The 14,460-nt window shown below is 31.0% G+C and overlaps 2 protein-coding genes across 17 annotated transcripts in view; one reads left to right on the forward strand and one right to left on the reverse strand.

Moving 5' to 3' along the window:
* Positions 1-5,146, forward strand: part of LOC129945574 (small conductance calcium-activated potassium channel protein) — a 424,927-nt gene extending 419,781 nt beyond the window's left edge. For 13 of the 16 annotated variants that reach the window (XM_056055387.1, XM_056055391.1, XM_056055385.1 and 10 more), the window contains one exon: positions 652-5,146. In XM_056055387.1, coding sequence (XP_055911362.1) covers positions 652-814 — 163 coding nt within the window. In that variant the 3' untranslated portion in view covers positions 815-5,146. The remainder of the gene's footprint in view (positions 1-651) is intronic. The other 3 variants (XM_056055393.1, XM_056055388.1, XM_056055394.1) reach the window with 3 other exon arrangements.
* A 248-nt stretch (positions 5,147-5,394) lies between these two features.
* LOC129945577 (N(G),N(G)-dimethylarginine dimethylaminohydrolase 1) lies at positions 5,395-14,206 on the reverse strand. The gene is made up of 7 exons (XM_056055403.1): positions 13,779-14,206; positions 13,211-13,285; positions 11,430-11,574; positions 11,263-11,365; positions 6,070-6,167; positions 5,786-6,010; positions 5,395-5,728 (listed from the first exon to the last, which is right to left on the reverse strand). The coding sequence occupies exons 1-7, from the start codon at positions 13,811-13,813 to the stop codon at positions 5,603-5,605; spliced, it is 807 nt and encodes a 268-aa protein (XP_055911378.1). The 5' UTR covers positions 13,814-14,206; the 3' UTR covers positions 5,395-5,602.
* Positions 14,207-14,460: the final 254 nt, after the last annotated feature.

Raw genomic sequence — 14,460 nt, forward strand, 5'->3', positions numbered from 1 at the left:
CATTTGTGTAAGACTAAAGTGTTTCTTACAGATTTTTTTTTCAAAAAAATTGTGGACTAACCCCTTGCCGAAAAAAATACATTTTTCAAAATTGTTGCGTACCCCATCGAGATACACATCAAAAGATAGGTCTTTTCAAGCTCCATTCAAATCTGCAATCCAAAAGTTTCTGTGAGCTCTATCTCCCGAAACATTTGTGTAAGACTAAAGTGTTTCTTACAGATTTTTTTTTCAAAAAAATTGTGGACTAACCCCTTGCCGAAAAAATACATTTTTCAAAATTGTTGCGTACCCCATCGAGATACACATCAAAAGATAGGTCTTTTCAAGCTTCATTCAAATCTGTAAACCTCAACTTTCTGCAAACTTTGTCTCCCGAAACATTGGAGTTTAAGTGAAATTTTAGGTTTTCTCAAGCACCAACCAAACGACTTCAGGGCTATACACATCAATCAATATAGCCTTTAAGCTCTTTCTGCTTCTGCGAGATCTAGCTAATAAGTAAGTTCAGTAAGTTTTGATTTTTGACCCACAATTCGATACAGCGGAACCTCTGTTATCCTAGTGTCTCCTAAATAACATTCTAAAAAAAAAACATTCCTATATAAATCCTTTATCTGTTCTTTGTCTAACTGCTTTTATTGTGCATAGAAGCGTTCCTTCATCTAACAACGCTGCTACATACCATTGGCCAACAAGTCCCATCCTACCACCTATATCTAGTAGAACTCCACATTTAGTGCCTGAAACTCATATGTCATCGAACGGATCCACAGTTAATAACTACACATCTTCCAACAAATTTGGCAGTTGAATAGAAGAAACTGAGTTCACGTCCATAAACTTACTACCAACGACTGGAGATGAATGCGATACCGATTCCGATTACAACGCCGAACAACAACAACAACAACCACTCGAAAAAGACGAAGAACAACAACAACCGCAACAATTATCATCATCTGCGAATACATCAACATCCGCAGCAAATAAGTTCACAAGAAAACGCGAACGTGTGTGCAATAATAATTCTAATAATTTTATTTCTAAAATGGCGTACTGCAATGCCTTTTCGAAATAAACTTAAAAAATAAAATAAGCTGAAAGCATTTAGTTCATAGACACTTTAGGTATACAAAAATTCTAGCAAATTAAGTAGGAATTAAATTGATACAAAACTATAAGTTTTTATAAGTTTTATTTAATTAAATAATTTGCAAAATTAAAACAAAAATTGTAAAATAATTAAACTATAAATTCAACTTTTAAAGTAAAAACAAACAAAAATACCCAAACGTTATTTTTTTGTATTATTGTGCTAGCTAAAATCTAGAACGGCAACACTTAAAAAATAATTAAGAAAATTAGTGAGAAAAAAAGAACACAAATAGTTCCCATAGTAATTATTGGCCACTTAGATCCTGCCTACCTATTTTATTTACCAAAATTTAAAAAAATGCTTTAAAAGAAACGAAACAACACCTACCTAGTTACTGATATAGAAAATGTAAAAATAGAAAGACTTGTAGGAACTGTCTCTAGTTCAAGACCGTAGGTACTATGAATTATAAGGAGAACTAAACAAAAATGTAGAGATCTTAATCCCACTATGTTGCCAGATAAAAATAAAAATTCAACTGAGGCAAATTGCCATACATTTTTTTTAGAAATTGTTTTTAATTTTACCTAAGCATAGAATGTATTATACAAGAATAAAAGAGATCGATTTTTATAAGTGTGAAACTGCGATAAATAAATAAAAAAAAGGAAATTAAAAAAAAAAGAATTATCAATTGAATTTTAAACATTTTCATCTTTTTTTTTAGAATAAAAAAAAGACTTATAACATAAAGCATGTAAAATAAAGTGAAACCTAAGCACATAAAGAATAATTAACAAAAAAGAAAAACAAAAAATTATTAATTATAAAGAAGCCTAGCTTTTTTATCTGTTAATTATTTATTAACAAATATTATTCATTAAAGTTCAATTTTATAGCTCTGTTTATTCATAAACTATCATTATAAGCATCCTATTTAAATAAATGTAAAAATTCAAAACTTAAAAATAAAAATTTAAATTAAACTCACTAGAATTATGAACATTATATGACTATAAAAGTTAGTCATTTAAATAAAAATACAAATTAAATACAGACTCTTTAAACAAAACCAAAAAAAAAAACAACGCAAGTAGTAATAACAAGAATAAAAAAAAAGAATATTAAAGCAGAGCTATAGAATAAATCATATATTAAAGTTAAATACATAAATATTATAACCCCAACGATATAATGAAGCAAAAGCTATTTAAGACCATTTTTAAATTTTTGCAAGAATTTTTAGATGTTGAAAGTATTTTTTATAAAATTTTAAATTTTTTGTCACCCATAAAATTCCGTAAAGCCTTTAAACATTTTCTTCTAAGTCAGTTCTTTCGGGTTTGTTAAAATTAATCTTTTCCGGTGGTAAGACCCCAAATTTTATATTGAAAAACTCCTTAAATGTGAGCTTTATATTGAATTTTTAAAGCTGTAGAACTAGTTTATCAAAATCTCAGAATTTCATATATTTTAAGTCAAAGATTAAACAGAAACATAAAAGAGTTTCTTTAGAAAAAGTGAGTCCTCCAGAATTTATATGTTAACGAGTATTTTTTCTGTAAGTCCATACGGACCTTATATTAACAGAGATGTTTTTAAGCTTAAAAGAACTAAATTCTAGTAATAAATATAGGTTCTGCCTAATTTAACAATAATTGATAAATTTAAAGTCACAAATACTATAATTTTATTTATTTTCATTGAATCAAACGAAAACCTTTAAATCATAGAAAAACTTCATTAACTTTTATAAAAAATGAATAGTCTTATGTTAAAAACATTCAAGTCATCATAAGTATAACGTGTCTTTAAGATTTTTAAAACTTTAAACTTATAAATTCAATTACAAATTTCAATTTTTAAATATTTAATTGCCACGAAATTTTACTAAAAAGATTACTATTTTTTAGCCTCCCAAAATGCATTCAAACTCACCTAATTTAAATACATAAATAATAAATTAGAATGGTCTTAAATAGCTTTATGCTATGTGTGAAGTTATTAGACGTTTTGACGCCAGTAAAATGAAAAAAAAGAAATACTTTTAAAAATCAACTTTTCTGATGTTATAAGTCGAGCTTTGCGGTTTTTCATTTGCTAAAATATAATCAAGCTTTTATTTTAATTTTTTTGAAATTTTGTGTTTCTTTAAGAATGTGTAAACAAATTACTGAATAAAACAAAATTATTATAAATTATATTATCATTATTAAAATACCAACAATATTAATATTATAAGACTGTCAACAAAATCGAAAGCTTTATTGGATTACAATTTCAACTGTCCGGAGCTCTAAAACTTGCCGACTAAATAATATTTTATGATATTTTGTTAATATAACCAAAACCCTTTCCCTAACCAAATGTATATGTTTGTGAATTTGTACATTTACAATGACTTATTGTATTTTTATTATCTTAAAAAAAAAACAAGTAATAATAATTCTCTCTCTCTCTCTTTCTTAATTTTTACATAATTTTAGATACCAACTTATTAAAACTTTACACACAAAAATTAATAAACCATAGATTCTAACCGAAAAAATAAAAAAATAATAAACAAAACAACAAAAGACAAACCAAAAATATTTAAATAAAATTTTTAATCTTTAACCATAAATTAGGTTTCCTTGAACAGTTACATAATTATACAACAACAAAAAAACTTGTAATTATTTTTAATTTTTTATTATTGAAAGTTTTTGGATGGTTTCACCCAACAAAATAAAAAAAACTGAACCAATTTCTTTTTATCATTTTCAAAAAATACAAATAAGCCAAATATAGCTTTATGGTAAAATACCTACAACAACATCAAATCATGGTTTTATACAAATGGAAAACTGCATCTCGATTATTTAATAAAAAAAAACAAAAACTAGTCATAAACCTACACAGATAAAACACACCAACACTCACATCAAATTTATATTTAACTGAAAAAATAGCTTTAAAAGTCCATTGACAAAAATAATAATAATTATAGTTGTTCACATCTTCTACACTACATTTACTACAATTGCATGAATTACAACAAAAACAAAAAAAAATCCAAATAGTTGAAGAAAAAGGAGCTGTAGTTACAAATATAAATATGTTCATAGCTCCACATATTATATACAATCAGCCCTATCCCCAAATTCCTTTTTAATCTGAAGCTTTTACGAATCCGGAAAACTAAATTCTCACCAAATCCTTTAGCAATGCAAAATTGTTTATTTGGTGATATATCGGAAGTCGTACAAGTTTCCGATTACGGCGGAAATCGTAATAGGGCTGAATACGTTATTATTTATATGTCAACCAAAATAATTCTATCACACACTTCACACAAAAACGAACAAACACTAAAAAGTAAAAGACAAAACGGAAGTTAAACAAGAAATTTAAAAAGAAAATATTTAAAAAAAAAAAATGAAAAAAAATATAGTTCGACGAACAAAGACCAATTTATAGCAGACTAAGTTTTTGAACAAAAATAATAAACAAATAAAACAAAAATGATCGGCAAAGAATAAACTAAACAAAAATGTTATAACACAAAGAATTGACAACAAACTAAAACCACAAAACAAAAACAAAAACCAAAAATAAGGTCATCAATAAATAAATAAAACAACATCAACAATAAAACTTAAAAACAAAAACTTAAACAGAAATTAATTAAATAAAAATAGACAAAATTAATAAAAGAAGAAAACGTGTTTGCGAAAAGCTTTAATATTTAGGGTGCCTACATTTGCAAAAATTAGAATATGAAATACAATTTATTACATAAATAAATAAAAAAAACATAGTGAAAACGATGTGCTATAGAAAATCGTTAGTTAATTCTTTAAAAACAAATAGAAAAAGAAACAAATTTACTGTTAATTTTCTTGGCCCCCAGAGAATGAAATTTATAGAAAATAGTTATTATTATTATTATTAATTATTATTATTATGATTATAAAGCTTTGTAAAAAAAACAACAAAACAAAAAACAATTATTATTCTTATATAAAAAAAAAATGATGAAAACAAAATAAATTTTAAAAAATTGGATACTTTTTTGTATTATTTTCTGAGTGATCAAAAGAACGACGGCGATCTAAGATTTGATTCGCTGTAAAAACTATAACAACCTTGGAATTTCTTTCATATTTCCTGAGCTACACAATCCCAAAATTTTAGTTGAATATTTAAACTAAACTGAATAAAAATCTGCGGTAGTTAGCTTAAAAATAGGTACTTTCAATATAAGATCCTTTTACTAAGTTAGTATGTTTTTCAATCAAGACACTAACAAAATAGAAAAAAAATCACTTATTTTAACGTGTGTATAATTCGAGATTTTAATTTTATATTAATAAATTACTATAATATTACAAGAATTGCTATATTATATTATTATGTATAAATAAATAAAACATACTAAAAAGAAAAACAGAAGACATTTACTATTATATACGTTTGTGCGTGCGGATGAATTTATATTAGACGAGAGGTAAAAAATTCTAGTTAAAGACTACGTATAGACTTCCATCGGCGTAAAAGTAGACAACACGATGTCAATCCACTGGAAAATTTACTAAATTCGCTTATATCAATATTTCGACTTGGAATATCAACTTTTTCCTTAATTATCTGTAAAAAGAAATAACAATCAATAAAAATTAGACAACTATCTATAACTATTTATACTTTGTGCGATTGTGATATTTCTCCTGGCGATCGGTGAATAAGGGTGCCATTTATGTAGAGCATATTGGCTGCATGCTCTTCGGGAAGTGTTAGTGTCTGATAGGCAAAACTGGCTTCTCTTTCCATGCGCTTTAGAATCTGTTGCGAACTCTCCGATGTCGTAACGGCTAAGACATCAGGTCCCGCAAGGGTCACATAATATTTCAAAGGTTTATGTCCAGATATCTAAAAAGAAAAAGTAACAAATATTTCAAAAGTTTATGTGTTTAAATGTTTGTACATACCTTTATGGGAGTGCATGGGTATTCGGGGAATGTTGTTGCGACTGCTCTGGCTCCCTCTTCATTAGTTCGCTCCGACAGTCCTACGAAAAACTCTCGACCTAATTAAATAAGTAGGTATAAGATTTAATTTACTAACGTTCGTTCTTAAGGGTGATTAAATTTTAAGGACAAATATGGAAAAAAAAACTCAAAACTTTTTCTGCATTTCATTTGACATTTATCAATTTCAGAATAACTCAATTTGACCCACAAAAAGATACACAATCGATCAACACATTAAAGTTATTCAGGCTTATTATAAAAATGCGCTTTGTGATTTTGTCAGTCAATTTAGTCGTCCAAATACGCGTAGAATCGCAAATATTGTGAAAAATTTGAGCAAACCGGGTCTGTGGGAGATTTGAGAACACAAGTGCATGCTTTTACAGCTCGTACCGCAGAAAATATTGCTGCTGTTCGCGATGGTATGGCTGAAGAGCTGTGAACCTCAATTCCAATGGCGGATCCAGAGGGCGGGGGGTCGTAGGGGTCATGACCCCCCAACCCTGGGAGATAATTTGTTTATATTTTTTTAGGGATTCCCTTCAATTCAAAACTAATCGTATTAAATCAATGGATATGACCCCTATTATATTTTTTGATATGAAAACAAAATTTGTATTTTACTTTCTAAACTTTGTTGCAAAAAGTACCACTTTTAACTGAGGGCTGAACCAATAACATAATATGAATCTGACATTCAGCCCTATTCCAAAAACTTAGCACAGGTTAGGTTAGGTTAGGTTATAGTGGCTGTCCAAGATGGAAACGGACACACTTAGGCCAGTTTAATGGCCCATTGTGATACCACATGAATTTTGAGGCTTCCTCCTAAGCTCAATGGAACCAGCTTGAGTCCCTTACGAAACGTGAGAGGCTGATTATACCGTTTAGATCGTTAAAGAAGAATTCTCCTAGGTAATTCTTGCGTTTTCGAGCTAGAGCAGGGCATGTGCAGAGAAGATGAAGAACCGTTTCTTCCCCTTCCTCGTCCATACAGCTTCTGCAAAAGTCATTTGAGAATACGCCTAGTCTCGTGGCTTGCTTTCCTATTACACAGTGTCCGGTTATGACACCTATTATCGAGCTTATTGCGATCTGCTTAGAGAGAGCAAGCACCTTGAACGTTTTATATCCAGTGTTGGCCAGATGTTTTTTGTGGCTTGACACGTGGAGATGTTGTTCCACCAGGTGCCTGCCCTCCTCGCAGCGTCTTGCATTAGCAACAGTTTACAAGTAGCGATTGGTATGCCAGTACTTGCCAAACGTGGTAGGGTGGGCTGTACTGTACCGTTCCTGGCGAGTTCATCTGCCTTACAGTTACCTGGAATGTCTCTATGGCCCGGCAACCAGCAAAGGTGACTATTAAACTGCTGCGCCATTTCCTTTAGAGATGCTGGACAGTTATGGACTGTTATAGAGTTTGTAGAGACAGAGTCCAGAGATTTGAAAGCGGCCTGGCTGTCAGAGAAAATACGGATATCAGATGTTGATATCACGTTTTCTTTGAGCCAAGACAAGACTTCCTTAATCGCCAAAAGTTCCGCCTGGACACACTACAATGATTGGGAAGGCGGAATGAGACACTTAATTTAATTGATTCTAAGTACCTTAGAATTACGGAGTGGCCAATGCTGTTGTTAGTCCACTGCGACGAAGCATTAAGGCGAATAGCAGAGCTTGCAGCTATTTGTTTGCTAAATATGTCAAGAGGTGTAAGGTAGAGCAAGGTATCCAGTGCTGCAGACGGGGTCGTGCGAAGCGATCCGCTTATACATAGGCAGGCTGAACGTTGGACTTTATTTAACTTATCCCTGTTTATACCTTTCTCTAAAGCAGTCCACCATACTGCCACACCGTACGTTAAAATCGGTCTGATTACCGATGTGAATAGCCAATGCGTGATTCTGGGTTGTAAACCCCATTTATTACCAATAGTTTTTTTGCAAGAAAAGAGAGCTACAGTAGCTTTTTTGACTCTTTCCTGTACGTTGCGTTTCCAATTTAGTTTTTTGTCTAAGACAAGATCTAGGTATTTAGCCTCGTCTGAGAATTTTAATTGGATTCCTTTAATATAAGGAGGGTTGACAAATGGAATTTTGTATCTCCTCGAAAATAAGACCAGATCGGTTTTGTGTGGGCTAACACCCAGTCCACACCGATCAGCTCAAAGTATTAGTCTGTCCAAGGGCATTTTGTAAGAGTTCTTTTAGGATGTTAAAATGCTTTCCTGAAACTGCTATAGCAACGTCGTCCGCGTAGGCTATCACTCTGAAACCCTCCGCGTCCAGACCAGTTAGGATTTCATTCACCACTAGGTTCCAGAGGAGAGGGGATAGAACACTACCTTGCTGTGTCCCTCTACTAGAAGAGTTGCCCAGTTTTGAGTTAATTATTCTGCTAGTAAGCATTAAATGAATTAACTCCCGAATCCAACTCTCAACATTTAGAGATGTCAGTGCAGATGTGTCCACGTTTTTGAAGGCACCTTCGATGTCAAGCAAAGCAACCATAGTGAACTCTTTATGATGGAGGGAATATTCGATGGTGCGTACTAAAGTGTGTAACGCTGTTTCCACCGATTTACCTTTACAGTAGCCATGTTGAGACGAAGACAGAAGTCTTGTATCGATACGTGCCCTTAAATGGATATCAATCAATCTTTCCAGGGTTTTAAGAAGGAATGAACTTAGCACAAATTCATCAAATTTTGACCAATGGACGATGAGCCATAAAGCTTATGCAGTTAAGTTGTGTAAGTAAAGATTTGTTAGTAATTTAACGGTGGTTTATTGTCAAAAACGTTTAAAATTTTTGTAACTTGAGTAATGCTTTAAATTATTTTCATAAAATTTGTTTCCAAGAAAAAGAGCATAGATTCAGGTTTTTAAGAAGAAACCTTGAATAAGAGATCTTCAATTTTATATTAAATTCCTGAAACTAGCCTTCACTTCGATCTTATTTTTTTATGCACAAATAGTGGACATTGAAGTGATTTTTACTCGCAACACATGGGAACTATGTACATATATGACAAGTATTGCATTCGTAAAAATTTTCGAATCAAACATGACATTACGATGTTAGAAAAGTAAAAAAAATAGACCCCTATCGGTCTGTCCTGGCGCCTAAAGCATAAACCACTGTGCCAATTGAAACTAAGCCGATATGATTAAGACGTTTTTTCATGTTTTAATACTAAAAATAACAGCCGTCCCCACATACATTTTTTGTCTGAACTCGATTTTTTTTTTATCTAAATTTTTCTTAATTTGACTTCTTTTCACAACAAAAACATATTTTGGTATTGCACCAAAAGGGTACCCCTCATAAAGCCGTCATTTTGTATTCAAATTTTCTCAAGAACTTAATCAGATTTCAATAATCTTGTCTTTCAATGCAAGCTCCTGTCGATGACCAAATTTTCAAATTGATGAGGATTTTTGATGATCGAAAATATCATTATTTTTTTTTAATGGCATTTAATTTTTTTTCCAGGTATTGCAGCCGGGCAATATATTTCTTTCAAAATTGATTTTCTTTTGAATAAAACTTTTAAGGTCGTAACAAATTAAAGAAATCTACATTTTGAAGAGAATTTGCTTTAGATGTTCTAGAACTGACATTTAAACACGAATTTTTAAGAATATAAATGCCCAAAAACAGCAAAAGTGACACTTTTGTTAAACTAATGGCTTATTGAAAAAAAAAATGCATGTTTCATATCAATTACTATAAAAGCTTTGAATCTCTTGAGAACTGAATTGAAAACAGATTCTGAAACGTGTAATTTGTGACTGCCACAAATTTCTTCCTAGCTTATTTGTTTACCTTAGTTTGTTTTTATTTTATATTCAGGGACACTATGTACTTAAATGCACTTATTTTCTTAAATTCAAGAACCAAACATTTTTCTCTGTACAATTTTTAAGTTTTGTTGAATGTTGATTCCTTTAAGATGAAGCATTAGCTCCAATCTACGACTAAGGAGACTGGTAGGGATAGTAATAATAGACTCCCGAAAATTGAGTCCGAAGAAACTACGTCAAAAAAAAAAAAACAGAAAATTCTTGATGTCAGATTCTTTACCATTTTCTGGGTTTTTGAATTTTTGTATCATTTTTGGCATTAATATAAATGGCAATAAAAAAGAATATATATTTTTTTGAAAGAATGCAAGTTTCAAAACAATTTCGTACATTTCTCCATGAAAGCAATAAAAACCCTCCTAACTACTGTGTGTTGCTCTTAAATATGGCATATTTAGAAAACTATTAGAATCCTGTAATGCTTTCATATGAAGAAAGTCTACTTAATTAGATAGTTAGACTATACCTTGCTGGACAATAGCGTTCTAAAATAATGTATTAACTAAAGTTGTCACTTTAGCCCTTGAAATGTGTACATTTAAGGATTAAGATGCACATTATGTTATTTAAATTTTGTTAGCTTTCTTTAAAGAACATTTTTAAGCGGTAAGTAAAAACTTGTCTATATGTTAAGTGCGTGATGCCCCTGATTAACAATCTGGATCCGCCCTTGCTCAATTCATCGTCGTCATGCCCAACAATTGCATCTCTGAGGCTCGTCGTCCATGAACATCATGCATAAAGTCCATTGACCATTTTAAGCGTCGTCATTGGTCAGAATTTAAGAAGAAAATCATCTTCAGCGATGAGGCACATTTTCACCTCTGTGGGTTCGTCAATAAAAAGAATTGCCCTATTCGGGCGAATGATAATCCAAAAGTAACTGTCGAAAAACCAATGCACCTACAAAGGGCGACTGTTTGGTGCGGTTGAGGCCGGTTAGGCAGTTTCTGTAAATGGTGTTCGCTAAAGTGAAATGATAATGAAACAATTTCAACAATTCAATGGTCGTGTTATCTAACGCGGTGACGATGTCAATTGAGTATAAAGATCATGTAATTTGACATCGTTGGACTTCTTTCTTTTGAATTATTTGAAAGAAAAGGTGTACATCAATAAGACAGCTATAATTCGAGACCTAAAAGACGATATAATTCCCCACATTAACGGCATATACGCCTCAGTGTCATCGATTATGTGAACCATTGTATTTATTTATTTGAAATCAATATCGGCCCTTAAAACTTAAGAACCCATTTTAAACAGAAAAAAAAAACAAACTTACCCGTGAACAAAACATCGCCTCCATCTAATACCGCATTTGGATATGGCATTTCAACTACAGGTATGTCTAACTCTTTTTTAAGAATAATTTTCATACTATCAGCCTGAAATAAAAAAATACATAAAAATACTAAAAAGAATGCATTTAAAATAAAAACAAAGATTTACCTCACGTTGGCGTATTGGGTTTTTAGATTTGGCAATTAAGGCGACTCCATTGCATATCACAGCTGTATTTTCAACAAATACGCTTTCTGGCAAACTATCATCGGGCGGCAATTCAATTACGTCCAAACCAATTTCCCGCAATAGACTGCAAAAAAAAAAGATTAATAAAATGACTCGTTATGAACTGCATATGTTAATTAAAAATATAGAAAAAAACATACAAACATTTTTAAAGCTCGTAGCACAAATATATTAAAAAGAATAGCATTTTGTGTACATTGAGTTATTTGAATTATGAATTAAAAATGTAGGAACCCTAGATTTCATCCAAAGAATATGAAACAAGTTAAATATTGGCTCCTTAGTCTTGATAATGAAAGTATTGAATTTTTTGTAAATGGATCTACCTGATGTTTTCTTGAAATGTTTAACTTCAATTTAATTTAATTTCTGTATGCATTATATAAATTTATGATATTTTAACTTTCTTTTTTATTTATTTTAAATAATAAATGTAAAATTTTTCTTAGAGTGGCAATAACTTTTTCATCTTATTGTTTTTATTTGGGTTTTAAGAAATAAAATGTTTAATCTAATCTAATTTCCTTTGGAAAACAATCATTTACTATGCAGGAAACTATCCAACTTCTAAACGAGTGTGACTGGAAAACCCTAAGCAATTTCTTAAAAACAGTTTACAAGTATAGGATGTTATTAATATCAGAATACGTTTGAACTTTAGTTCTTTTTTTGTTGATTATTGAAAATTTAATTAAATTTTAAAATTATAAACTTGCCAACCAGGCTGACGGCTTAGTCATAGCTCTTAAACTCATAATTTGTATTCTATTTTGTATATTGAAATGTAAATAAATGAATAACTTGCTCACTTACTTTGACTTGTTAAATATTGTTTTTTACTTTTAATTAGATTTTTACAAAAAAACGGATTTTTACAACAACAAAAAAGAAAAAATAAAACTAAAAACTGATATAAAAGGTTTTCTTGAGAGCAATGAAAGATATTGACTTGAAACTTTTATTTTTTCTTACACAAAATGTTACTAATATTTTGTAAAAATTTAGTGGAACGAATGGGAAGTTATCTGTGCCCTATCCTATCATACTATAATTTTACTATGACTTCTTAAAAAAGATGTTTTTTAAATCTATAATTAGTATGTTAATTTTTTGCTTTGTAATGTAAGTTTTCTATTGAGCAAACCGTTAGAAAGATTTCCAACGACTAGTACTTTTTTCACAATATTATTTCATTGGGTGTTATGCATCTTTTATTTGCCGAAACTTGAGTGGCAAACTAAATAAATGTCAAAAAATAAATAAATATGTGTCGTCCCAATTTTGCAACTTCAAAATGACCCTCATCAAAAAGGCCTACAACGAATAAGTACCCAACCCCATTTAAAATTGAAGAGCAAGTTCGTGATAAAATAAAAATGGGTAAAATAGATAAATATTCTTGTACATAGGTACTCTTCGTATGTATACTACATGCATGTGTTCCCCCCATGAGTACAGTGACCTAATTTCTAAAATTGATTTGAATGAAAATTGAAATTGGCTCCCTCCCACAAGCTTCAACAATTTTACAAGTACCTACCTAGCTATGTACATACACACATCTATGTTTTTAATTGAAAAACAAAAACATTTTATTGAATGTGAGCTTCAACAAAAATAGATTATAGACATGGTAGAATATTTAATTATGCAAATACGGAAATTGTTTTAAAAGTTGTGATCAATACAAGTTAACAAACCTCACGTAGGCTTCATGCTGCTTCTTGGCAAGTTGCACATCAAAGTCTCCAGCACCACATAAAGACTCGGAAAGCCTGTAAGAAGACAAAAACAATAAACCACATCAAATATAGACTTAATGAAAGTTTGTATGGCACATAAGCTAAGCACTGGAAGAGCTTGAGAGGCTGCTTTAACATAATTATTGACATTTCAACGAGTTCATTCACAGCATCACAGCATCCCAAGTGCTCTTGCTCTCCAATAAGCAGCAACATTTTTCTTCATATCTCATTATCATCATTCATGGCAATAATACCATAAATATTCATAAGCCAAGATCTGTATCAGGCTTCATCTGAGTGCTGGAGAAGCACATGAGTCCAGTTGATGATTGAATGGAATCATTTAAATGCAATTTCTATAGCAACCACTTAGCCATAATATACAAATGGATATTGTGTACAAATGATTGAGTACATCTTGTTTATTGTTGCATCGTTAAATGATTCCAATTGTTAGCACTCTTATATTTAATTTAAACAAATTTAAGCAACAATAACAAATAGACGAATAATTTGAACACACCTAGTTACAATTGCGTGAGTGAATTTCAGGGACATTTTGTTTAAAAATACTATAATAATTATAATAATTGATTTACTAAGGTTAACTTTTAAACTAATAAAAAGTTTAATTGCACATTTTCGGGTGTGTACACATTCCCGCACTTGGTTTTGGTTTTTAGACACTTGTTCGTTTGGTTTGCGTTTCCTTCGAGTTTCGGGTGGATTTCGATTTATCAAAATAAAGATAAACAAACCAAATTGAAAGGAACCCAAGACTAGAGAGAGACCTGTAGGCCTGGAGGACAGAAACACTTTTTGTTTTTGGAACAAATCAACAGAAAAGCAAAACAGCTACAGCAGCAGAAGAGCGGAACCCAAACCGAAACCACCACGACCACGAACCACGAACAATCATCGACCACCTTATCGATGTCGACGATGCTGTGAATTTTTAGTATTTATTTTATGTTTAGAGGGAAAAGTAGAAAGTAGCATAAATGTCAAAATACAAGTTGACGTATGTATTTAGCCAAGCTCACAACCTGTGGAATTCCATACTTATTTTTGTATTTCTTCTAGTGGTGACAAAATAGTAGGCTACATATGTTGACTACAAGATGTCACTATACAAAATTGTTAATTTTCAGGCCACATGGAATACTAATGCTAAAAAGTAGTTCTAAGCATTGTTTTTTTTGAGA

This window comes from Eupeodes corollae, chromosome 2, assembly GCF_945859685.1.
Source record: "Eupeodes corollae chromosome 2, idEupCoro1.1, whole genome shotgun sequence".
Taxonomy (NCBI): Eukaryota; Metazoa; Arthropoda; class Insecta; order Diptera; family Syrphidae; genus Eupeodes; species Eupeodes corollae.